Source organism: Fusarium phalaenopsidis, assembly GCF_050370095.1.
Source record: "Fusarium phalaenopsidis strain FUZ10S chromosome Unknown contig_32292, whole genome shotgun sequence".
NCBI lineage: Eukaryota > Fungi > Ascomycota > Sordariomycetes > Hypocreales > Nectriaceae > Fusarium > Fusarium phalaenopsidis.
Window position 1 is genome coordinate 4,269,213 of NW_028145410.1, and position 24,771 is coordinate 4,293,983.

The 24,771-nt window shown below is 50.6% G+C and overlaps 8 protein-coding genes across 8 annotated transcripts; 3 read left to right on the top strand and 5 right to left on the bottom strand.

Moving 5' to 3' along the window:
• Nucleotides 1-1,654: 1,654 nt before the first annotated feature.
• LRP88_05575 (HNH endonuclease signature motif containing protein) lies at nucleotides 1,655-3,015 on the top strand (the record flags this gene model as incomplete). The annotated part of the gene is made up of 2 exons (XM_083242125.1): nucleotides 1,655-2,003; nucleotides 2,069-3,015. 2 exons carry the CDS (start codon nucleotides 1,655-1,657, stop codon nucleotides 3,013-3,015), a joined length of 1,296 nt encoding a protein of 431 aa, XP_083103273.1.
• Nucleotides 3,016-3,798: 783 nt separating this feature from the next.
• LRP88_05576 (Clr5 domain-containing protein) lies at nucleotides 3,799-4,834 on the bottom strand (the record flags this gene model as incomplete). The annotated part of the gene is made up of 4 exons (XM_083242126.1): nucleotides 3,799-3,913; nucleotides 4,012-4,278; nucleotides 4,333-4,557; nucleotides 4,638-4,834. The coding sequence occupies 4 exons, from the start codon at nucleotides 4,832-4,834 to the stop codon at nucleotides 3,799-3,801; spliced, it is 804 nt and encodes a 267-aa protein (XP_083103274.1).
• Nucleotides 4,835-7,026: 2,192 nt separating this feature from the next.
• On the bottom strand, nucleotides 7,027-7,353 carry LRP88_05577 (uncharacterized protein; the record flags this gene model as incomplete). The annotated part of the gene is made up of 1 exon (XM_083242127.1): nucleotides 7,027-7,353. One exon carries the CDS (start codon nucleotides 7,351-7,353, stop codon nucleotides 7,027-7,029), a length of 327 nt encoding a protein of 108 aa, XP_083103275.1.
• Nucleotides 7,354-8,279: 926 nt separating this feature from the next.
• On the top strand, nucleotides 8,280-8,597 carry LRP88_05578 (uncharacterized protein; the record flags this gene model as incomplete). The annotated part of the gene is made up of 1 exon (XM_083242128.1): nucleotides 8,280-8,597. The coding sequence occupies one exon, from the start codon at nucleotides 8,280-8,282 to the stop codon at nucleotides 8,595-8,597; it is 318 nt and encodes a 105-aa protein (XP_083103276.1).
• Nucleotides 8,598-10,274: 1,677 nt separating this feature from the next.
• LRP88_05579 (uncharacterized protein) lies at nucleotides 10,275-13,017 on the top strand (the record flags this gene model as incomplete). Its single annotated transcript, XM_083242129.1, has 3 exons — nucleotides 10,275-11,843; nucleotides 11,895-12,798; nucleotides 13,001-13,017. The coding sequence occupies 3 exons, from the start codon at nucleotides 10,275-10,277 to the stop codon at nucleotides 13,015-13,017; spliced, it is 2,490 nt and encodes an 829-aa protein (XP_083103277.1).
• An 872-nt stretch (nucleotides 13,018-13,889) lies between these two features.
• On the bottom strand, nucleotides 13,890-15,230 carry LRP88_05580 (major facilitator superfamily domain-containing protein; the record flags this gene model as incomplete). The annotated part of the gene is made up of 4 exons (XM_083242130.1): nucleotides 13,890-13,979; nucleotides 14,035-14,578; nucleotides 14,630-14,971; nucleotides 15,022-15,230. The coding sequence occupies 4 exons, from the start codon at nucleotides 15,228-15,230 to the stop codon at nucleotides 13,890-13,892; spliced, it is 1,185 nt and encodes a 394-aa protein (XP_083103278.1).
• A 3,016-nt stretch (nucleotides 15,231-18,246) lies between these two features.
• LRP88_05581 (uncharacterized protein) lies at nucleotides 18,247-20,244 on the bottom strand (the record flags this gene model as incomplete). The annotated part of the gene is made up of 8 exons (XM_083242131.1): nucleotides 18,247-18,437; nucleotides 18,520-18,548; nucleotides 18,600-18,612; nucleotides 18,666-18,932; nucleotides 19,045-19,164; nucleotides 19,213-19,652; nucleotides 19,968-20,112; nucleotides 20,196-20,244. 8 exons carry the CDS (start codon nucleotides 20,242-20,244, stop codon nucleotides 18,247-18,249), a joined length of 1,254 nt encoding a protein of 417 aa, XP_083103279.1.
• Nucleotides 20,245-22,055: 1,811 nt separating this feature from the next.
• LRP88_05582 (uncharacterized protein) lies at nucleotides 22,056-24,310 on the bottom strand (the record flags this gene model as incomplete). Its single annotated transcript, XM_083242132.1, has 3 exons — nucleotides 22,056-22,343; nucleotides 22,392-23,109; nucleotides 23,211-24,310. The coding sequence occupies 3 exons, from the start codon at nucleotides 24,308-24,310 to the stop codon at nucleotides 22,056-22,058; spliced, it is 2,106 nt and encodes a 701-aa protein (XP_083103280.1).
• Between the last annotated feature and the right edge of the window lie 461 nt (nucleotides 24,311-24,771).

The window sequence follows — 24,771 nt, forward strand, 5'->3', positions numbered from 1 at the left end:
AGGTAAGTTCATATCCAGAAACAATCCACAAAGATAGAAGAAAGTGTATGTTGACAAGTCTCCTTGTGGCAGTCCCCGTGGTATCAGGCCAGCGGGAATCCATATAGTACAACGACAAACATCTTTTCGGAGCCCAATCCTCATCTCCACGCCGCAGCGAGACGAAAGATAGCCTCGGCCTACTCGATGACGAGCTTGGTTCAAGTCGAACCATTTGTCAACGAATGCACCGCCCTGTTTATACAGAAGATGAACGAATTCGCCTCCTCCGGAGCTTCAGTCGACATTGCTCACTGGATGCAATGCTTCGCCTTTGATGTCATCGGCAAAATGACGGTAAGTTGTTGAATTATTCATAAGTATTCGAGGCTAAAAACAAGGCGTCGCAGGTTGGGGAGCGGTTCGGCTTTCTAGACTCTGGTAGCGATGCCCAGGGGGTCATGGCATCACTCTCAGACTACCTTGACTACTGTGCCGGAGTCGGCATATTCTCAGTTTGTCAGACACATGATCAAAAAACACACAGAGAGACATACGGCAACATCAAAACCCAATGCTGCAAAACACCGTAAACCTAAGATAAAGTTAAGCTTCTATAGCCATAGAAACCTAATTTTCATCCAGGATGTGAATGGAATTCGTGGCAGAAGACAGGCAAGTTTTCGATAGGGCGTCAAAATACTCCTGCTTGTCGGTGTCAACCAACTCACTACGGCGCAAAAGGCGAAACAGTAAAAAGGGCCTCGTGACAAGCATCACTCTGCTCCAGTATCGAAGATGCAGCAGCGCGACGCATCTTCGACACAGAGGTGACACTGGCAGTGCCCAGTCAAGATGCGGCGGTAGATCTTGAAGCCATTTGTTGAGGGATTTCAAAGAACCGTCGACGCGGCATCGGTTCAAGCCCTGGTCTTGATGTATGGGTCTATTATACAGTTTGTGTCGGATCTCTGTTGTGAATTGAGCAAGGCTGACAAAACATCCAAGATAATCTTGAGGAGTGAAGGGCCCGGGGCTAACGATCTATGAGCATGTCAGTACTTGGATATTTCATCCCTCCTATATTATCTACTTACTTATTCAGAAGGTAGGGGGGACCGCCAATGGCAGACTTCCGATGATCCAGACATGCATGGTTTTCCCATCTAGAGAGAAATATCATGGTCAAAAAGAAACAAGGTCCACCATAGACGCCGCGCATATGCTTTAGATACAAGACTATCTGAAGGCGAGTATTCGTCTAGATGCAAGCCAAGTGAAAAGGCGATGCGAGCGGCAGTTCCGATTTGCAAGTATGCGGAATTGAGGTATGCATTGGACTGCAAAGCCAACGCCTGTACCATTGTTAAAACCCTGATACCAATGATTGTCTGAGCCATCCAGGCACTTTATCTCATCAAGAGAACGTCGCTAATTGGCAATGATAAAAGCGGCCAACCTTCTAACAATGGCACCCACGTAATTCAGGCAAGGTATATTTTAGATTTATAAAAAAGCGGGGCTGGCTTGCACGCCTGCTGCCTGCTACCGGAGTAACTGGTCAGGCCCCACTTGGTTATGAACAAATCCCGGTCGCTTGCGCATGATAGATATCACAGCACAGCTTCACCTCCACCACCAAGCACGCAACACCGCATCTCAAGATCGCGGCATGATGGCCAACCCCGTCGCAAATGAGACCTCTCTCTTCCTGAGTTACTATGCCCAGGAGCCAAAAGCGCAGCAAGATCTCCTCGATTTTTTGCGGGCGCGCCCCGAAGTTGAGCAAGTCTCTTCGCTTTTGCCTCTCCATGAGTACGAGATACGCCTTGGTATCATTACGCAAATCAGAGATCTGCTGAGGGCGAGAACCGGTCCTCGGGATTTCCAGTTCACACACATCCAATTCTGCTACTTAATCCGGATGCCTCAGGACGAACTCAACAGGGCACTCTCACAGGCTACTATCTCGGGCATCACCTTCAAAGAACTTCTCAAAGATCTAGGTGAGCTGACCGGATACTGTAAGCTACTCCTCTTCTCTATCCATAATGGTTGGCAGACAAATCTTGGCTAACTTTATAACTAGTCCTCCAGAAAAAAGGCTACGACGACCAAACCACCGCCAAGGGCAGCAACACGACGTTATCGTCTCAGCCAAAGAAGCGTCGTGGCAAAACCCAGGTTGATAAATGCAAGGATCTCGACGAGGGAGTTTGTATTGTGACAGGAGCTGCTCACCCAGAAGTCTGCCATATCATCCCATTTGCTTGGAACGACTCGCTTGAGAACCGAAGGAAGACCTCGAGGCTAACGTCAGCCATGGATTTCTTCCTCGACCTTCCCAGAGCTACTGCCGACGACATGCTGCTTACCAACGATTCCCTGAGCCGTCTCTCCAATGCTCCTGGCTCATCTGATTACACTTGGAACACGTTGTGTCTGAGCCCGCTGCTCCATGATTGGTGGTCCCGAGCCTATTTTGGCTTCAAGTTTCTTGGAGCAACCCCCATCCCCGAGAAGCCAAAGCCATCAACTTCAACGCCATTACCTCCAAAGTCGTCAGTTAAGCTGCAGCTTGTTTGGATGCCCCGAAACATTCAGTCCAGCCTGGCCACGAAGGACATCATGCTCGAGGAGGAACAGGGCCCTAACAAAAGGCTCCCAACACTTGTCACGCACCACCATGGAGGCAGTCCAGGGACTTGCTTCACGCCGGGATGCGGTACATGCATCGAGGTCAGCAAAGTCGGTGCTCATAACGTCAAAACCAACAGGCCAGTTTGGACAGGCTCGATCTTCCACGTCACTCGGTTCACGACCGAAGTGTCACTCTTTCAGCGCATGATCGAGGTTCAGTGGGCCATTATTTGCGCCGCTGCCCTCTCTGGTGGCGCTCAAGACCCGGACCTGTTTCTGAGGCGAGATGAAGATGATCCGGCTCAAGAATCTGGTCTGGCTGAGGAGGATATTCTGGAATGGGCGCAAGATGTCCAGCCACCCTCGGGAGAGCATCTGGAGGAGCCAACAACTTAGGAGAAGGCCACACCAAGTGCACTTCCACTTCAGCCACGCCACAATCGTCCCCCCACTGATAGTCGTTCTGAGAAAGGCACCAAGTCGTCAGGAGCATTTCCTTCTAAGCTCCCTATTCGCACACAGGCCACCCAGAAGACTTCAGTTGATACTAAAGCTACAACAGGCGCAACCAATAAGACTGAAAACATCCCTCCAGCGCAACAACCTTGAACTCTTGCTGGGAGCGAAGTATAGACACTGCCAGAGCATCCAGGATGGTATGACCAAGGTCATCAATGTTGTGGGAAAAAGTAAAAGGCGAGGGAAGGATCCTGGATAAGGCAGTAAACATCCCGCAGCATTCTTTGCCACCATCCAGGAATGCAGCTGCAGGTGGAAAGGATAGATAGCCTCGATTCCTTCTGGCGACCGATTATCATTGTCTCGATAGAGCTGGAACAAAAGGTCCACACTTCCTGCCATTATGGCCAGCTTCCAGGCATCCAGTCGCAGAGGGCTTGGGTTCCCTTCTAAAGACTTTGCAATCATGTCCTGGGCGAGAGGGAGGTCTGATTTCAGTGTGGTAGTAAAGTCATTCGAAGCCATAGATCGGTGCAGAGATTCAATAAATGAGGTCGGTGTCGCCTTGTCGTATGAGACACGATAGTCTGACTTTACATGGATGGACCATCTGCAAACCTACGCCGGGGGGCAGGAAATATTCGAGAGTTCGGGAGATGAGGGCCCGGAAGAAAGGGTCAGGAATGCAGACGGCGTCCATGGACTGGCTGCATTCGATATTTAATGTGTGAGGGCGAATATTCGTGTTGGAATTGGGTTCAATAACTCCTGACCCCAATTCCTCGCCCGGATCAGGCTGTTCATGTAGAAGTCATGGAAGTAGTTGACCATTGTTCTGGAATTGGTCAGCAACCTGTGCCATCTATTATGTGGAACCAAACTGAAACACACGATAAGGAGGTGGGCAAGCAGGGGAAAATGTTGAAAGCATACCTGCGGTCTTCTTTTCGCATATCAATCAAGAGCTGCTTAAGGTCTCCTTGGAGAAAGAGGCTCGTACAGTGCTCTTTGTGCTTCTCATAGACAAGCTGCATCTTTGGTGATGGACCGGCTGTCTCACGACCAGGTGAGAGTTCCTTGGGGCTTTTGATGTGCAAGTACTCTGGAGTTGGGCCAAGAGGTCCGAACGGGGAGGCTTCGTCCGGGTTCTTGGGTAGGGAGGCAACAAGGGCTGCGTAAGGGAGGTTCCATGACAACAGTCTAGCAAGATGGGCCAGCTGTGATTTGAACGCGTCTTTCAGGTCCAGTACATACAAGCCTGGGATGAGTTCGAGACAGGTCTTCATGCTCATCAAGTGCCTTTTCAGCTTTTTGTGATCGAGTGCCTTACTTTGGCCATTGTGCTGGGTAGTGGCGTCGGACATGCTCGCTGCTGGTCGTTTTCTTCTGGCGAGAGCACCTATGATGGCGTCCTTGTCCTCTTTCACCATGCGCTTACCGACGCCCCAGAGTCGGAATCGCGGTGGATATTCAGAGCATCTGCAATTGAAATACAATAATATTAGTTGAGTTGCAAGCAACGGGTTGCATGAGGAGCGAGATGGTAGTAGGACACATACGCCGCATGGAAGGAGTAGTGGGTTCTCATAAACTCGACCACCTGGTCCAGGGTTGCCGATTGCTCGTTTCCTCCGTCTCTGCCTGTGTAGAGCTCGACAATGACCGGCTTGAGGTGGTTCCATCGCTCTTCGTGAGAACAGAAAAGGAACTTGTCATCATTTGATTGCGGAAGTAATCCGGCTAGGATGGGGTCCATGGCGTGGTAGGTAAAGAGATCAGAGTGATGGGATAGAGAAAGAAGATGATTTTGGCAATTGAAATGCGCAAATGAAGGTTGCAAGGTAAGACTGATGAAAACGAGGAGTAAGCTCTCACGGAACATTGCAAAGAAACAAGGCTTTATAGCGAAATTTCTTCCAGTCAATTTGCAACACCCGCTGCCTCGTTTCCACTCAAAATCTGGGCGAACCATCTCAGCCAGGCACCTGGGCGCCTCTGTCTTAGAGACATGCATAGGCCTGAGTGAACAAAACGCCACGGTCCAATCAGAGTCCTCCAACACAAGTGCTCCGTCTTCCCTCGCAACCCACAGACATTCGAGACAACAGTGGCTGACGCAAACGGCAACCTCCACGAAAGCCTCAGTAGATCCGAGCAAAACGTTATGGACCAGTCAGAGAGAATAATTTCATCGCTGGCGAATCAGGGCACAAGCTAAACTTGGACTCGCAGCCGCGGCGTAGGTGCGTTGGTGGTCAAGGATCGACACAACATGTCTGGATGGCAGGGTGCATAACAACCAGTAAGATTCTCCTGGGACACTGAACAAAACATCACCGACCAATCATGAAAGCGAATCTCATTTCAGCCAAATTAAGGTCCAAGTCAGACTCGGACTCGAAGCCACCGTGAGGCTTCTTCTCGGATGAGGTGGCCAGATACCGCCCCGACCAACATAATTGTCTGCATGGCCGATTACCGACACAGAATCCAATTAGGGTCTGCAGGGGCCCCGAACAAAACTTCGCTGGCCAATGAATAGGCTTTGCTAACCAACACCAGGGCAGGGTGGATCGTGATGCCTTGCTGCTGCTACGATTTTCGGTTCATTTCACAATGGCAACCCCTGTTGGACTCTCAGCTTGACCTAGTTCGAATGCCTCTATGCGGCCGGCGACTGTTTCTAGATGCCCGGGTCGTTGGCTGCTTACTCTCGGCAATGACGCCCAAGCAGAGGGGCTTTCATTTCACTTGACAATTCTGGAATCCATGCACTCTATCGACCGCCCATAAATATCTAGTCTTTCATCTTGTCATGGCCTGTGTCGTACCTGTCTCTTTTCTGTTATCATCAAGCTTGTCTCAAGCATAAGAGCCTCCAACTCATACTTTTCCCTTGGCGATACCACCCTGTTGCCGCCGATCTATATACACCTTTAATAGCCTTCCCGATTTTTGAAGCGCCTTTTTAAATAGCGTTTAGCTTACTACCCAAGCCCATCTCCATCACAATGCCCAACCTGTATGTTCACTGATCCCATTTCTGTCCATGGTGGCCATTCCTCTTGTGAACCATCAGACTAACTTCACTGGCCAGCGTCGATACAGAGACCTGCAGCATTGTTGCTCGAAGCGGTTCCCCTAGACCTCCACCAGCTGAGGACAATGCGAATTCTTCATTGGTTTGTGTTTCTGACTTCGGGGAACCTTCTTTCAACGGGAAGGAGAAGAAGATAATGCAAAACGAGGTCTTGTTTGGTGTTGGCGCACACTTTGGATCCGGCGGGACCAAGCCGGTCTCCGGTTGACGCAACTTTCATCTTCTCATGAACATTTTCCAACGCTTTCTATTGTATTCATACCCTCTTGGTTGGGCGGCATTGGACTTGTAGACATTGGGCGCCAACCTCAAGATAGGGATAGGGATTTAGGCAGTATCACACATTACCATACTTTATCCAGCCCTAGACCTCTCGACGACGGCTTGTTCATCTCTCCACCGTATATTTGTTCCCTTGGACTTTATATTGGTTCAGTAGGTGATCCTGTAGGACTGGCCAGTTAGGGGAGAATTTAGCAGGTTCACTGGGCCGAAGACCAGATTATGATAAGTGCGACATGACAAAGGGTATTCCGCAACAAAGGACGCGCAAGATGTCCCTCCGCATAAGTTATGTTATATCCAAGCACGAAATAAGCGCTCTAAATAGTGTTACGTATACATAGCTAGATATCTTACTGGTCCAAGGAGCCCAGTAGTTAGTTTCTGGAAACTCAAATGACAACACTATGGGATTGGTTCCACAGGATGTCTCATTGTAATAGCTAGTCTGACTGCATCGTGATCATGCCACAATTTGACGTACGGCAGATATCGCGCGGCAGGTCTAGTTGCACCTGAGGAAAGCCAGGCATCTAAAATGCCTCAAACTCCCTCCCATCCACCATCTACAGGTCGAGGTCGAGCTCGAGCTCGACGTCACCATTATCATTGCCATCATGGCCATCATCGTCGCCATACCACCATTCAAGCAAGTAAACCAGAGGGTTGACGGGGACCCAGTCGGGCATATACTCGCCCCAGCCCCAGTAGTTGCCCATCCCCATGGGGTGATCAGCGCACATGCGGACCATGTCAGGGGTGACACCCTCGGGGAGGTCGGCGGGGTCCCATTCCATCACACCAAGTCGGCCGCACTTTTCTTTGGCGCCTGGATGATGGTCTGCCAACGCGGCGCCGGCGAAGAGGGGAACGAGCAGATTCTGGGCCTTCATCTTGAAAGCTTTGCTGTGTTGGTGAGCTATATGGCGGTGGAGTAGGTAAGTAGCTGGTCTTACCAGGTCTGGAAGATCCCGTGGTGGTTGGGCGAGAAAGGCAAATGCACAAAACAGCAAAATAGATAAGATGCAGACAGTTTGCGTTTTGAAAGGTGTCAAGATAATTCGTGAAGGAGGCAGACGGGCGAGATTTAAGTGGGTGTCACACTATATATGTCACATGGTGCACATTTCACTACGTGGCGTTTACAAAAGCAGGCATGGGGTGCGCCCCGTATAGCAACGCGGGTGCCTAAAAATCGCTGAGATAAAATCTGTTGGTGGCTTGTCGTGTCCTTTAACCGAGGTCGTTCTTAACAGGGGTCGCTTTACTATGCCGCAGAGATGGTGATGGTGACTCATTTGTGCTGGATCAAGATGAGATAAAGCCAGATCTCTGGAATCTGTCCCAAAAGATGGTGGAAATGTCGGCAGGGCGTCCGGGCATTAATACGGTGCATTGAACCACCAATGTCTGTCTGAAGCTATGCTTACAGTGGCGCTGGCAGAATACGAGATGCCATAAGAAGCAAGAGACTCAGTGTTAAGAAACAGGACGCGCCTGTTAGTTAGTTGCGCGTGTTGCCATTCCTCTTGATAGCTTACTTTTTACTACTTTCTATTACCTACATACAATTAGAATTAACATATATTTATAAACGTCTATAGTTTCTAGGATTGTAGCTTCTAAGTATTTCTTACTTCTAGGGCAGGTGCCTTATTGCATAAGGGCACAGCCTCGTGGCGCAGGCAGCTTTAGAGGCCTAATATAATGAGACAAAAAGTCCGCCAAATATCATAGCAGTCTGACAAACAACCATAGCCTTTCATCCTCACATCACTAGAGCCGCAAAACACAACAATTCTAATTCCAGACTCTTGAACTGGCAGAGGTCTTTGGAATAGTGACCGGTGCCATCGGCCTCGCGGGTCTCTTCCAGCAATGCATAGAATGCTTTGAGTACGTGCAGTTGGGTCGACATTTCGCCCAAGACTTTGGCCGGTATCAGTTGAAGCTGGACATCGCCGAACGGAGACTACATCGATGGGGAGAGGCTGTCAACTTCAACGAGAGCCCTCGATTCAACGCCCCTAACGGAGATGATACACTGGTTCAAAAAGTTCAAGCCATCCTGGAAGAGATCGCTCTACTCTTCCAAACCATCCAAAAGTCCTCCAAGCGTTACACTGATGTTGCCTGAAGAATCACCGACTACGTTTGAGATCGAGCCTTTCCTAATCACGGCCCATGCCTACGACGTTCCCGACATGAGCATCTGCTTCATCAGCAGCGTCATGTTTCTTGATCCTATTCATAACCCCCTTTTCTTCAGCCAGGCAGGCATGCCACCTGCGTACCTGTCTCCAACGTGCAGTGTTGCTTTGCCTCGAAGCTTCAACTCCTCAACCTCATTCGTGTTCAGCGCATCAGCGGGACCGGATGACCTATCTGGGACTTCATCGGCTACGGTGTCTGCAAGTAGTAGTATGGCCAGTTACCATTGAAGAAATTGGGCACCCTGGAGAGCAATAACTACCTGGTGTCATAGACTTCTTGCCTTCAAAGCTGAGCGTCCCACTTCTTTTGGCGAGATCTTGAACGAGTCTCCTGTCGCCCACTTCCTCCGGCATTTCATCAGCGGCTTCGATTCGGAAAGTAACTCATTCCGTATCAAAGTTGTGAGGCGTTGTCCGAAGCAAACGCTTCAAGTCACCGATAGTGGTGTTGCTCTCGTAGGTGAGCTTGACTGCGTCGGCTGCTTCCCCTAAGTGCACATGTTAACCCTGACAGAAAATAGTGATCTTTCAAGGCCATACTAACCATTTACAAGACAGATAGGTAGCTCCATCACGGTTTCCGTTGAACTTCTTCCAAGGCCGGACATGGTAGTGATTGTAGGCACTCCCATTCATAGGTCAAGTGTCAAGTGTGTTTCTCTCTCTTCAGACGACGGTATGTCAGAGCCTGACTGACTTCATAAATGTTAATCTGACAATTGGAGGCCTCTCACTCCAGAGACTGATGGGATACAAGGTGCTATAAAGCCTCGGACAGCCTGGCCAGTCGTCTTTCTTAATTCCGCAGCCATTCCGCGAACCTCTTTGCTGGACGCCTGCCAGATCACAGCCTGATTTGCTGCGTGTCAGCTTAAAACCCGCTGCGGCTCGCTTGATGAACAGCAGCCTGTGAGCTTGTCCACTTGGACTCGGCAGGAAAGCTTGCGATTTCGGCCATTTCAGCCATTTGCTCCCCCTAACTGCCGCGACTCTCTTTTTCCGCTGCTTGATTTCCTTTGCCGTTGTCCCATATGATTCCCGTTTATTCTCTTCGGCCCCGTAACATCACAGCCTGATTTAGTACAAGTGACTTGCGACTTGCTGCGCCTCCACTACCGACCAGCTGAAACATGTTTGCCCAACCACATTCAGTAGCCAAGGCTTGAAACCTCAGCTCTCATCACTGTGGATCACTGCGCCGCTCCAATGAGCGTATGTACTTGGTTCTCTAGCCGCTCACGCTTGAGCTTTCAGCCAGTGGAGTGGACTGGTCAACCCCATAATGTTGCATTGGATCTGCCCTACGCCCTCTCACACCTCGGATCTCATTCTCTCTTCCCGCAATTCTCAACATTATAGCAACTTTCAACGTTTCATCTTCTTTTCAACGTTTCATCTTCTCTTTGCCTACTCGGGGAGTCTCTGTTTCTTCGCAACTCACACACAATAGTCCACGGGCTAAGGCATCAGAATTACACTGATCTTCCTTGGAGGATCCTGGCAGGGTCCTCGCTCTGTAGGGGTCTCTCTCGGTCACGTTGCCTTCCCCTTCGAGCTTTTCTACTACCTATCATTTATCATCCGCTCTATGAGCCGTGTCCATGATGGCAAAGAACAGCGTCAAGGAATTGTCCGCGTCTGAACGCTCACAGGTTCATGTTGGCGATAACTACATCTTGAGCCCGGAAGCCAACAAATGCATGATTGACCTGCGAGGCACCGATCCGCGCCGGGACAAAGATCGCATTGAAGAACTCAAAGGCGGGTTACTGGCAAAACCCTGTGACTGGATCTTTGCCGATGCGTGCTTTGCCCAATGGCAGGGTCCCCAGAGCAACCGCCTCCTCTGGATCAAAGGAGACTCGGGAAAAGGCAAAACTATGCTGCTATGCAGTATTATCAACCGGCTTCAAAATGACGAAAAGGTCACATTGGCATACTTCTTCTGCCAGAAGTCGGATGAGAATCTGAGTTCCTTTGCTGCAGTTCTACGGAGACTTGTCTACATGTTGGCCAGAGAACACGACACGATTCGAGAACTTGTGCAGGAGGAGTACAAGAATGCAGGAAGGAGTTTGTTCTGGGATCACAATGCCTGGTACGCGCTAAAGGAAATCCTAATCACGGTTCTCCGCCGAGAGGGCCTGGGGGACATCGTCATCATTGTCGACGCTCTTGATGAATGCATGACTGGCATCCATCAGCTCCTGGATCTCGTCATCAGACTCTCCTCCAAGACACCACGGGTGAAATGGATAGTCTCCAGCCGGAACGAATCAGAGATCGAACAACATTTCGACGGGTATATGGAGGATTCTATTCTACGTATTGAGCTCGGCGCTAGCTCCGAGGTAGCTAGTTTTCGCACCTATCTGCAGTCCAAGGTCGATGAACTGGCAGAGTCCCAGTGTTACGACAAAGAGACAAAGATGGCCGTCAAACTTCATCTGGAACGAAACGCCAACGCCAATCTTCACTGGGTGACACTCGCGTGTCAGACACTGAAGCGAGCTGGAATGGACCAGGCGATCGACACAGTGCATCAATTTCCTCCAGGCCTAGATAACTTGTATCTTCACTTATTACGCCAGATCCCTGAGTCTTTTGGCAAAAGGTCATGTCAAAAAGTACTTGCTTTTGCAGCAGTTTTCAGCCGTCCGATCTCACTGGCTGAGTTTTCATGGTTGGCTGGCATTGAGGAAAACGAGACGGCGCAGGTTGTGGGCATTTGTCACGCGTTTCTTACTCTGCAGCACGAAACTATCTACTTTGTTCACCAGTCAGCCAAGGACTTTCTCCTATCCTCGTCAGCTCCAATCAAGGTCGAACCCACGCACCGCCAGATCATCGAGAGGTCATTACAGGCTATGACCTCAACACTGGAACGCGACATTTACAAATTGAAACGGCCGGGTGTCTCAATCGACGAATTTGACGTGCCTCAGCCAGACCCGCTTGCTTCAATTCACTACAGTTGCATCTTTTGGGCCGATCATCTAATCACATTGGCTTCAGAAGGTCGTGAAGCCATATCAGACCTCATCGCCGACGGAGGTCCTGTCGATCTTTTTCTGAGACAAAGCTTCCTCAACTGGGTCGAAGCCCTTTCTCTGTTGAAGAGTTTCCCGTCTGGTGTCCGTTCAATTGCAAGATTATTATCACTATTGGAAGTGAGTGTTCGGCTTGATCCAGTATCTAAATATATCCACTAACGCGACTAGGGACGGCAAGATGTCACCAAACCAATTCTGCTATCCAAGCTTGTAGAGGATGCACTCCGATTTATGAGATTTCACCAAGTAGGAATCGAGAACTACCCGCTTCAGGTGTACTCCGCTGCCCTCATCTTCAGCCCGAGCAAGAGTCTCATTAGGCAGATATTTCAGAACGAGGAGCCAAGAGACATACTTCTGAAACCGCATACTGGAGAGTATTGGAGTTCAGTTTTCTCGGCTTTCGAGGGTCACGATGCCGATGTTGTGGCCATGACCTCAAGCCGCAGCCCCAAAGGAACAGTTGTGGCCTCAGCATCAACCCACGGGACCATAAAGGTCTGGGATGCAACTACGGGAGAGTGTTTCCATACTCTGATCATTCCCTGCGAGCATAAATTCCCGTTTAGCATCTTCAGCAACCCCAACCTGGAGAGTATCCTCTTATCCTTCCCTGAAGGCAGTTCCGACAAACTCCTCTCAGCCTCGGGCTCGACAGTTTCCATCTGGAATCTCATCACGGGCCGACAAGAAGGAGTGTTGGAACACCCATCCCAGGTCTCGGTTGTCGCTCTCTCTTTCTACCATGGTACTACAACCGAGTGTGTCACATTATCTACCGACTGGGCCGTCACTGTCTGGAATTTGGAGGCGCGCAAGGCTATCAAGAAGATGGTCATTGGATCAGAAGTCAAGCATAAGGTCGCACTGGGGCCCCTTTCCTTTGCAAATTTTGCATGTGGCGGCCACAGAAAAGGTCGCATTCTCATTCAACCTCGCTCATCAGGTTTCTTCCTCCTAGGGGTTGGACCCTTGGCGGTCTGGGAACTGGAGACGGGCAAATGTCTTCGGGTATTCGAGGACGATAGCACCATGGCCGGCACATATCCTCGCGACCAGTCGAGGATTGCACGTTCTGGGTCTAACATAGCGTTCTCGCCCAACGGAAAACTGGTGGCCACAAGTGGCACGACTGGCTGTATCAGAGTCTGGAGCGTCGATACTGGAGAGTGCATTCACACTCTGGTACTAAAAGATGGGCCGTTCAGCCAATCTGACCCGCCTTATATCTCCTTCCCCGGCGATTTGGCTCCAATCAGTCTGACATTCACCAGGACATCTGCCCAGCTGATCTGGATAGGCTGGTGGAGATCCCATGGTTCGCTAGGGGTTTGCAGTGTTGATACTGGCAAAAGTCTGCCAATGCTTCACGTTGCAGGTTCTTACAATTCGACTCTGTGCGTGTTGGGAAGCTCAAACAACATTGCTATTGCTGACTCTCAAATGATCAACGTTATTGACCCAGTTTCTGAGGGAAGCGAGATGCCCGACGGTGCAGCAGCCAACCAGCATGTGGTAATATCAAACGAAAGATACCTGGCATACTTCACCCGGGATAATACCCTCCAGATTCATGACCTGAGTGTACCAAAGCTTCTCATGGAGCTTACGTTGAACAGACGCTCGGACTCCATGTACTTCGACGACTCGCAACTGTGGACGGTTTCATTCGATCCGTTTAGCGGAAATGATGAATTGCCATGTCAATACTTGCCTGGACTCTTGGAACCTAGGCCGATACCTCGCCACAAGTACCAGATTGGTGGAAGTTGGATTTTCAGAGATTCAGAAAAGCACCTGTGGCTTCCTTACAGATATCGCCCTTCAAACAAGGGCTTGGCACACCAGCATCAGGATGTCCGGGGATCAACGTTGGTTGTGCGCTGGGATCCGAGCAACGTCTACTATTTGAGGTTTTCAAATGACACAGAAGAGAGTCGGCCTTGAGTACTTACTCGGGAAGTGATTGAAACATGTTAAACTTCAATCAATGCCTCTAGTTATTTATTACACTGTGATAAACTACCTGGGTATAACTAGTAGTATTTCTTTGCTATTTATAAGGTAACGTAGCACCTCCCGCACTCGGCAAGCTTATAGGGCTATATAAATAAAAAGGCAATGACATAAAAGAATGTGCCCTCTAAAGTACAACACTTTTCTCTACTTGGTCGAGTTGTCAACCTGGATAACCACAGGATCCGAGGAATCAGAACAGTCCCCGGAGTACTTTCTTGCTGTGTACGCATCGAGCTGCAAGTTATTAGTATATTGCCTCCCAGGAGAATGAATCACATACCCAACGAACAACGAAAAGCCAGCTTGCAAGAGCTGTGCTGATACAAATCATGGCAATGTACCCCTTGCGCCAATACGGAGTGTCGTCGGCCGGATACAAGACAATACCCCAGAACGTCCACAAAAGCCCGTCACTGGCGGCCATCGAAGCGAGGATGACACTGCGGGCAGCATCATCAGCGGTTCGGGCAACGATGTTACTTGACCAGCTGTATAACAGAGGGTTGATACCGTACGATGTAGAAGAGAGGTAGAGAACGGTGAGATTTCCAGGTACAGACATGTTTGGAACCAGCAGGACGATCGAGCAGATAATCTGAATGGCGCAGAGAGTGAATCCGATGGTTAGCCTTTGGTTGTATCGATCGATGGCCAACGAAGACGAGAGTTCCGCCACGATTCCGATAGCGTGCGTCGCGATTGGCAAGGTGTTGACCTGGGATTGACTGAAACCATCAATGTCCTTGCGATGCTTTAGGTAAAGCAGCATCAGGCCTTGGACAATGTAGGCTTGCATAGCTGTGGCAAGCACCGAGAAAGTGCAGCAGATGTAGCTGGAACATCGATGTCAACACGGATCTGGGGCCTGGTCTTTAAAAACTCACATCAGAGGTTGTCCCAAAACTCTCTTGATAAGGCTCCATGCTTGGATATTATGCCCATCCTCACGCTTAGGCGGCAACCGATCAAGGGCCAGCTGACGTTCTTTTTCGTCAAGGTAGGGTGCCTCAGTGATCTCTGGCAGATCGGGAAAGAAGAAGAAGCCAAAGATTGCGATGGGCACCGTAATAATTCCGTCTATGAGAAAGACCCATTGCCAACCTTGAAGACCGCCGTGGCCCTCCATAGACTCGTGGATTGCCGCCATCATGGCGCCGGCAAACATCTTGCCAACTTGCCCTGCCACGGTGAACATTGCAGTTCGCCTCGCAATCTCGTCGGACTTGCTATCATCAGGTTAATGGTACTTCGAGTGCTGGCAGGGTAGAAGACGTACTACCAAGAGCCCATGATGTAGATAGAGCCAGCATAGGTGCTTGCCTCTGCGAGACCCATCAAAAACCGGACAGCACAGAGTTGAGAGTATGTCTTGCAGGCGGCGCTGGCCATGGTGAGGCCTGCCCATACGACTACCATAGCAGAGAGCCATATCCGGGGTCGGATCTTTTGGATGATGAGACTGCTGGGAATTTGGCCTACCAGCATGCTGGATGAGAGAACATTAGTCCAAAGTTCATTCCCCTAGGGTAACTGGAACATACCCGGCCGAGGCCATCGAGAGGAGGACATTGTACTGGTTTCCAGTGAGTTCGAGAGCTTCTTTCAATCCGGCTACCTAACAGTATGGTTAGTACGAGAAGCAGGGACATGGTGAGAAGCAAGGCTTACATATGCATTCGCAAAGGCTTGTCGGTCTTCAACCGAATTAGCTCATCCCTAGTAGCTCGCAGTGAGGGGAATGACGTACCGAGGTGATTAAAGAAGAAGCTGAAGCAACAAAAGGTCTATAAAGATGCCCATCTCAGCAGGGAACCCAAGCCAGGGTCGGATCACGTCTTACGAGAATGAAGAAATCTGTAAGCTGTTAGACGAGGACAAAACACTCAAAGCCATCAGGGTGCCTACCAAGCTTGCGAATCAGCTTCTTCTCCTCCTTGCTAGTATCACCCCAAAGAAAATCCGTCACTGTGGTTGACGACTCATTAGTGCACGACAAGCATATAAAGTGGCTGAAACCTACTCTTTACCCTTGTATATGCACCAGCTATTGGATGGTTCTTGCTGCTGGCTAGATGGCGCACCTTGGTTTTATGCGGAATCTGAAGCCCTGTTTAATAATGCCGCATTTACGATTGGGCAGACGAAGGGGAAGCGAATAGTTGCCAAGTGGGCTGACGGGGGGAGCATAGACGTGTCCATCAAGGTTCTCGGCCCGTTTATCTCGCCCGTTTTGCGTGGGACTCGTCTGAGAGAGATAAGACGGGGAGGATATAAACCGTGATCATCCTGGTAGTTTTTGTGCTGTTTTTCTAGAGTTTTGCTCTTCGTGGGGGTTTCTTTTTCTGAATAAGTCTAAATGTTGCTTCCCCTCTCCAAGTCCACTGTTGAAGACCTCTGATAACGCCAAGCACTTACACCAGATACGCGGAGACTAAGCCAACGCTGCCAACAACACCATTATGCTTTATGCTACCTCCGACCGATGATACTTAATACTCCCATCAACTCATTCGATTGAAAAACGCAAAGCCGTGCTGTGATCACAAGGCGGCGTTTCAATACGTAGCCGTCATCGAGTGGGTGGTGATGCGTTTGCCCCCCACGCCCAGAACGTAATCACCTCTCCTTGGCAATTTAAGCCGAGATTTGCCTCGAATCAAACACGTCGGTTATAAAATTCAGAAGGTGTGAGCCGTCGTAAACCTCCACGTCCCGAAGAACACCTCCACGCGGGTTAAGTTCTGTCTTGGTGGGAGGACGATTTTGATGGCGGGTGTGGCCGGCGGCCCGCCGGCAGACGAAATCCGTATCAGCCATACGTGGTGAGATATTTTTTTCAAACTCAAGGCTGCAGAGGAGGTCATTCTAAACTTGTAGGAGAGCGAGATGGCCACCTTTAAGATGGACAATAATGCACGAGACAGGCTGTTCACGGCATTCACAGCCAATTTCCCCGCCGAGCTAAGAGTGCCTCGGATGAGCTTATTTTCACACACGGCAGTCAACATTAACCTTAAATCCACTGCAACTCTCACCTTTTCGGCGTGACAGCGTTAAAACAAACATTTTCTAGTCACTAATGCATGTTTCCTCTTGCCATGTGATTCGAGTGGTGCATTAGCCGCCAGCTCTCCTCTTTCTTCCCCTCCTTGAACTGTCGTTTTCGGGATTTGTCTTCATCCTTTACTCGGTTTAATAGAAACGCTGAAGCCGTATTTAAAACATCAAGAGAACGGCCTGCTTCTTCCGACTTGCTACATGAAACACAATGTCAAATGGTCATTTCTTCTCGAGGTTAACTGGAAACAATACGGAGAATGCCTTGCCGATCTCCTCCTCTTCATGATACGTAGTGGCGCACACAGAAAAGACTAAACTCAGGCACCTCAAGCCACAAACCGCCTCGCAGATCTCTCAAACTCAATGCAACGTCATCTCATCCCCGTAGCTCCTATCTCCGACGCAGACGGCGTCCTCCTCCTCGGATTCCACCTCTACCACCTCGAGGGTTGGACTCTCCCCTCGCACACTCGAAGCAGCTGGGTTCATAATACCGACTGGAACCCGCCTCATCCGTGTTAAAGAAATAATCTGCGTATCGCTTGCAGACATCTACACCATCGGTCTCAGAAGGAGTGTACTCGAAGAGTTTGCACGACTCGTCAGAGCCCTGATCCTCGATACAGCTCTTGGCGCAATCTTCCAGAGAAGTCGAGTCGCCATCGGGAAGACCTTCTCTTGCGTCGCGACCCACAATGCCACACTTGAGGTCGCCAGTGTCGTCTTTCAGCGTGTACGATGTGCATGATGAAGTCGCAGTCGTGGACGCAGTTGTGGTAGTCGGGGCTTCCGTGATTGTCGTCGATATTTCAGCCGTAGTGCTTAATGAAATGGGTTCTGTTGTAGTTGTCGCCGCGAGAGCCGTTGAACTTGAGCCTGGCTTACACGCGCCTGCGTGGACCCCCGAGGCAGCCAGCGCCGCAACGGCGAAAGACTTGGCAGAAGGCATTGAAGAGACCAAGAGAATGGAGATGAAGAAGTGGAAAAAGAGCAGAAAAAATACGGGGTTGGCGATGGATTTATCAATATTGCCCCTGAGCTTTGACGCCACCTAGTCCTAGTGCGGATAAGCAAAAGCAATAGTTCTGGAGCTAGTAGCACAACCCCTGAGAGCTGAATTATCTGCCCTATCACATTAGAGATTGCAATACGAGGATGACGTTGGCGTGATCTGAATATTGTTAGGTCGTGAGTATTGCTAGAGCACTTCTTGAGCTCTTCCCATAAGCACAGAGAGTGAGAGTTGATATATCGAGCTCATTATTATCGTCGCATAAAAGAATGGATATCATAAAAGAGATATGTGCGACCAGAAGATAAACCCCTTCTGCAAATATGTTCGACAACTTTTCGACCTCAAAGAAGGTAAAGGTATCACAACATCAACGCGTCATCAAAACCACCGCTACGCTTGCTCAAGAAACAACAACGCTCAAACCTCTCAATTCTTCTCCTCCTTTCCAACCTCGACAGCCTCGCCAGTTCCAGGGGCCACGACAGTAACTTTGCCCTTTTCAATGTCCTTGGCGAGGTTTTCGAGGCGGCTGACCTTGTTGTGCTTCTTCCAGGCTGGGTGGCCAGAGTCGAAGACGTCGTCCATTTCTTCGAGGGTGAAGCCCTTTGTTTCGTGGGCTGTGAGGAACATGTGAATAAAGGCAGCGGCGTTGACTGTGGAATGTTAGCTGGAGTTATTTTGGAGAGTTATGGTACCTACAAGTGCCAAAGATGTAGTACATCTTGTAGCTAGATTCATGAGTTAGTGGCATGTTTCCAAAAATTCCCACGAGAGCTTACTTGATGTTCCACACTATTCACGATATGTTAGTAAGTATTTCAACTTGAAGGGCAGGGTGCACATACGCAGAGGTGGCACAGCAAAGGCAAGTACCATGTTCCAGAACCAATTAGTCGACGTGCTGATAGACACAGCCTTGGCTCGGATCTGAGACGGATAAATCTCAGCGGGGTACGTCCACGAAGTCGGACCCCAAGTAGTGGCAAAGGTAGCAACAAAGAGGTACGAGCACGCGACGATGGCCGACGAAACCGGGCGGTTGTCCTTGACGACCCAGCTGACGTCTGAATCGGGATCGTCCTCGGGTTGTCCATAGTGTTGCTGCAGAGCACCTATTTTCCGTTAGCTCTAAAGCCTTGGATGATTATTGCTCGAGTAACTTGCCTGTGATGAACAGCCAGGTCATCATGAGGAATGATCCAATTACCAAGGCCGGACGACGACCGAACTTGTCCAGGTACAAAATGGCGGGCAGGGTCAACAGCACGTTGATGATGTACTGAATAGACGCCGTCAACAGAGGAGAGGCAATGTTAGCGCCCTCCATAATGTAGACGATGTAGTCTATACTCCGTCAGTAAGTAAACTCAGAAGTGTGTCATGCTCACATACACATCATAATGTTCATGCCACAAAGCTGGCTCCAAGCCTGAATACTCATGCCCAGAATCACACGCTTGAGCATCCTCCTCGTAACCAGATTCTTGTAGCTATTAGCAGCCTCCTCACGGTCAAACCGCAGCGAATCCTCAATCTCACGGTACTGGGCCAGGACTGTCGGGTGCGTCTTGTCGCCTTTCCCGTGGAGGTTAGCCAGCGTCTGGAGTGCCTCCTCCCACTTGTCTTGCGAGGCGAGCCATCGGGGACTGGACGGGAAGAAGCATAGACCGACCAGGAGGATCCAGGCTGGGATCATCTGAACGCCCCAGGGGATTCGGAAGGCTGCTGTTGACTGGTTCTTGTCGTCGGGGCCGCCGTCGATGCCGGCTGCGGCGCCGTATTGGATGAAGTATTGGATGAGGATACCCCAAGTGATGGCCCATTGTTGCAAACTAAAATGTTAGGATGGCTTGGGTGTATAAATGGGGTTACATACCTGACAACTCGTCCTCGGATTTCCTTGGGCGCAATCTCGGCCTACACCTGTCAGTAGTTGAAACAACAGTATAGAAAACCTCCAACGAACCTGATAGACGGGAACAACAGCACTAGCAATACCAACGCAAAACCCAGCAACAACTCGTCCCGTGCACAGCATGCCAATATTCTGCGAAGCACACTGCAAGATACTACCAACGATCCATAGCACACAACTAATCTGAAGAGCAACCCTTCTCGAGTACCGATCAGCAAGAAACGACGAAAACAAAGACCCAACGAGGGATCCAGCTGGCATGGAAGCCGTGATGGCACCCTGACGATACGACTTGGGGTTGTCAAAGTACTGCTTATAAGCCTCGGTGCCAAGAACACCCGACATGGACGAAATGTCAAAACCGAACAGTCCGCCGCCTAACCTCAAAGTCAAAAGTTGCCAACAGAGGGGCCTCAAGGCCTAGTCAAGCCTTGCAGGGAGGCTTTCTCATGAGGCGTACCTATGGCGGCGAAGCCGCAAATAAAGTAAACATTTGAAGCCTGATACATGGCGTTTATGTGGCGTAAGGGGTCGAGTATTTACTCAACAAAGTCGACGCATGTGGTGACCCCATGGTTTTTTCGGGCGCTGTGTGCTGCTTAAAAGACGAGCGGGACATCCCCTGCATTCATATGTTTGTTCATGGGTATTCAGGCCACGCGCCGTATGTTGAGTCAGAAGATCCTCAAGAGAGGGGACAGGCCAATTAACCGTTGCACGGGCCGAATCAGCAGTGGCTTTTGTGTAGCATTGAGGATGGAGAGGTTTGTTACCTGCTTGTATGGTAAAAGGATCAGCATGTTCAAGTTCCACGAGACTGCAGCGATGTTTCTGAAGCGCATGTTCTCTCCAGATTGAATCACGGCCTGGAACCTTTCGTGTAGTAGGTCACACGCAGTAACACGCAAGGGGTGGCAGTCTCGAAAATAGGCAGAATTGTTCTTGTCATGTGTGAGTGGACCATGGGAATAGCATCCTTGGCTATATTCCTGTCCGGCATTCGGCACCCAAAGTTCCCCCCTTTCAACATCACCCCACGGTTGAAAGTCCTTTCCCCGCAAGATCGACGTCAGCAGGATACCGATCCTTGTTGCATCACAGGCGGCACTCGCCGAGGTATATCGGCTCAGGGGGGAGGGGCAGTTCCGCTCTACCATGAGGTTACGGCGGGTAAGGGACCGGCCGGGAAACGAGAAATCCTTCACCGTTGACTGTTAACGGTCCGAGTATCCCCGGATCGTCACAAGCCTCAAATCAGTTCACTTGTACAGCATCTTTCACTCTCACGTGTCATCACCAATCTCGCCTGATGCAGGACGCCTCCCCTGTGGCTGATTCAGTAGGGCCGATTCTCAACCCCGGTCGTGCATAGATCTTCAATTGCAGGAATAAAGAACCGCCCCCCAGTTTGTTTGTCAGGGGACAGGACAGGGATGATCAAGTAACCTTAGCATCAAGCTTGCTTCAACTGCGTGCTTCCTACCTTTCCCGGCAATAATGTTCCCGACCATTCGGTTTACCATTCTCCCGATATCCGACGCGGCATGACAATCCATGCCTGACAGGGACAGTGCAACGTTACGCTTCCTTGCTCGCTGTCTGTCAGCAATGGACTGAGGTTCGAATTCTGATCGCCGATTCGTTACACATGATGGTGAACACATGTCTTCGGCATGTAGCGGTTGTTCTAGGCATTCCCCGAAAGAGTTGGTGATACTGGCGTGTTGCCATCACCATCCACTTCCTTCACCGCCAGGATAGGATTCCTCTCCGCCACCCTGCGTAAAGCAGAGCAAGCAGTGAGAAAAGGTGTCGTCCAAAGACAACGAGGTGTTCATCAGCAACAGGCCGGCAAACAGGCGTTGAATGCGAATCTTGCGGCCAACGCCAGACGTGCAAGGTTAGCAAAGGTTCTGGGAACTTGTCAGCAAGGCAACCTGTGCAACAGGAGCTGCCATCACATCGGCTTCGCGAGGTCATCGTCACTGCAAGCAAAGGTCAGTAGCCCAAACAAGAATAATTTGTGTCATTGTCGGCCACTAGGCCGTCATCCGAGGGAAGCTGATGCATGCGGAGAGACAGCATAGAAAGCTGCGAGCCATGTGCGCCAAAGTCGAACCAGCCTCCAGGTCATGACGGCGTTAATTTACAGATTGCGAAATCAAAACAATGCAAAAGCAAGACCGTGTCTTTGCTGCCACCGGGTCGTCGTCAATGCCTCCCGTCTAAACATCCATTTTCGTATCCGCAACTCCGACATCAAAATCATGCATATAGAACCGATGGGTATAATGAAGTGTTGGCATCAGCAACAGATGAATCAAGAAGAACAAGGTCCGATATACTGTTCGTGGCAGTGTCGGAGAAAGTCTCGCTGCATCTGGAAGGACGAGTAATCGCCCTCTAGGATCACCTCGAGGATGTCTCCTCGATTCGGGTTCCGGGCAAGAGCCGCCATCCTATCACGCAACGTGTTAAACGCGTCATGGAAACGGGAGAGGATGGCCGGGGTGTTTGATGATCCGCCCGAAATATCGTTGCCAGGGTTATTGGGGTCGATGATGGACAGACGATCCTTGTTCTTGTAGCTGAAAGTCGACACGTCGTTCTGGGAGCTGGTCAGCAAAGTGGAGGGAATAGATGCAATGAAACACACCTTTCGAATATACCCAACCGGTCGGGTGAGAGAGATAGCGTTGGTCTCGTAGCGGAAATCGCGGCCGTACAGTTCCAAGAACTCGAGGAGCATCTCGCCAAGGTTGTGCTCAGGGACGAGACTGCGGCTTTGGACCTGTGGGTTGAGTTGCAGCATGCTGACGACCAGGCAGATAACCGAGAAACCACCAATGCCTCCATTAACAGGCTCGTTGAGACCACGCATGAGAAGGAAGTGCTTGATCACAGTCACGAGAATGGGCATGGCAGGATAGAGCTGCTTCCACCGCAGGAATGTGTCGACGGCCTGAACACCGCCCAGGTTCTCAAACGAAATGTCCACTTTCAGGCCAGTTTGCTTGTCAACGTACTTAACCAGGGGAACCCGGGCATGCGCAATGACCTCGATTGAATCGGCATCTGCAACGCGTTGACTGGTGAGGAACTTGGAGAACTTGTACAGCCAACTCTTGGCTGCCAGGTAAGTCGGCGGACCACCTCTCATGTAGCTTGCTGAACAGACAACCAGGTCCATGTCTGCAGTGGGGAGGTATAGGCCGGACATGTAGGATCCAAAGGGATGGACCGTCGCGCTCGCAAAGTTTCTACCGTCGCGTCGCATCGCCTTTCGCAGGTTCTCGACAAGGTTGTCGCGGATGCGCTGCTCGAAATCGCGGGGTCTCACGTATTCGTAAAAGTCAATGATCTCCTTGTGTAGCCTAGAATGCGTCAGCCTGGCTCAAGTGGTGACTGTGTCGACATGTTGCCGGGGCCAATAGCAGCAAGCAACACACGATATGGTGGGGTGATGCAAACTTACCGAAACGCCATGTCTGTTGTAGCAGAGTGGTCAACTGTCGCCCAAGGGCAGGGATCCTCGTTCGACTTGGGCTGCCAGTTGGACAGCAGCATGCCCTTAGCAGGTTTGGTGCTGATCTTTTTGAGTTGGCCATAGTCGGGAGGCTTGATCTCGTCGTTTGCTGTTCGCTTGCGAGAGCCGAGAGGGCCACCAGTGTCTCTTGGAGGTAGGGCTTGGTGCTTGGGTCCAGCTGGCAGGGGCTCTTTTACCGCGTTGAGAGGTCCAGTCGAGGCCTTCGGCCCAGAGGGGGCGTTCGTAGGTGGTGGCGGCGGCGGCGCTTCACGCGGGGGAGGGGGGACTTCTACCACTTCGTCCTCACTGGCCTCATCTTCAGTGAGATCAAACGAAATGAAATCCTCGGCTTCGGTTGAGGCGGCAAGTTTGGCAGCGGTTTCATCCTCGACTCGGGCCTTTCGGATCAGCTTCACCATGTCTCTCTTCTTACGCGTGCTCTCGTCGGGGCACGGAAGTGCTGTGTATGGATCGGGATTGGACCACTTGGGCGCGGCATCACCAGATGCAGAGTCGTCGCCGGTTTTGGCGCGCTTCTTGGAGGGGCCCTCGGTTTCCTCGGAGTCGGAAATGTCCATCTCAAGCTCATCATCGTCCGAGAGCTCGTCGATAGATCGGAACTTGGCTGTACCCTCTTCTCCTAGGCGCTCCTCGGGAAGGTTTGCTGTCGCGCCAGAAATGATGGCTCTCTCGGAAGGATGAGGCGGTGGCTGCCATCGTCGGCCACCTCGTCCACGACCTCGGCCATCTCGGCGCGGGCGATCGTAGCGATAGTTGTTGGGCGGGTAATCCTGGATTCCAGCAGGCTTATCAACACGGAAAGTGAAGTCACTCTGAGGCATTCGCGGTCTATATGAGTCACCTCCGCCAGGCCGGAAATCATCGCGAGGGGGAGGACGAGGAGGCAGGTCGTGTCTGCGGTCGGGTCGCCAAGTGTCAGATTCGATGCGACCGCGATCATGCGGGGGAGGGGGAGGAGATGTGCGGTAGGATCTGTTATTCCTATTTGGAGGTCCTCCCTTCTTCTTGTTCGGTTTGTTGCGCACCATGGTTGCGGTGTTTCGAGGGCGTTGTTGATTGATGAAACAATTTTGGCCTTGGTCGCGAAGAAGAAAAAAACGAGGCTCGCGATCATCGGAAGAAAAGCGCGCTAGACGGAAGTGGTGGGGGGCGAATGGAGGGGGGGTTAGTCAGCAGAAGTGGATCACGGGTTGAGGAGGGTGCTACCCTAGAGCCACACGTCGAGCTCGAAATTTGCCGATTTTGCAGCGTTTCTCTTTATCACAGTAGCTCGTTATCATTGGGTGAAAGGTGTTCAGTTGTATTACAGCTAGGATAGTCATATTGGGTGAAAAAATAAGCATGGTCAACGTTGAACTCAAATCTGTGGGTTTCGACACTGGGTGGGCCTTCATGTCAAGTCTTCTGTGCAGCTTGCAGAGAACGATGCTTTGCTTTACTATCTGTCCGTGTTCAAAATACCAAGTGGTATTTTTAATCCAGAATTGAA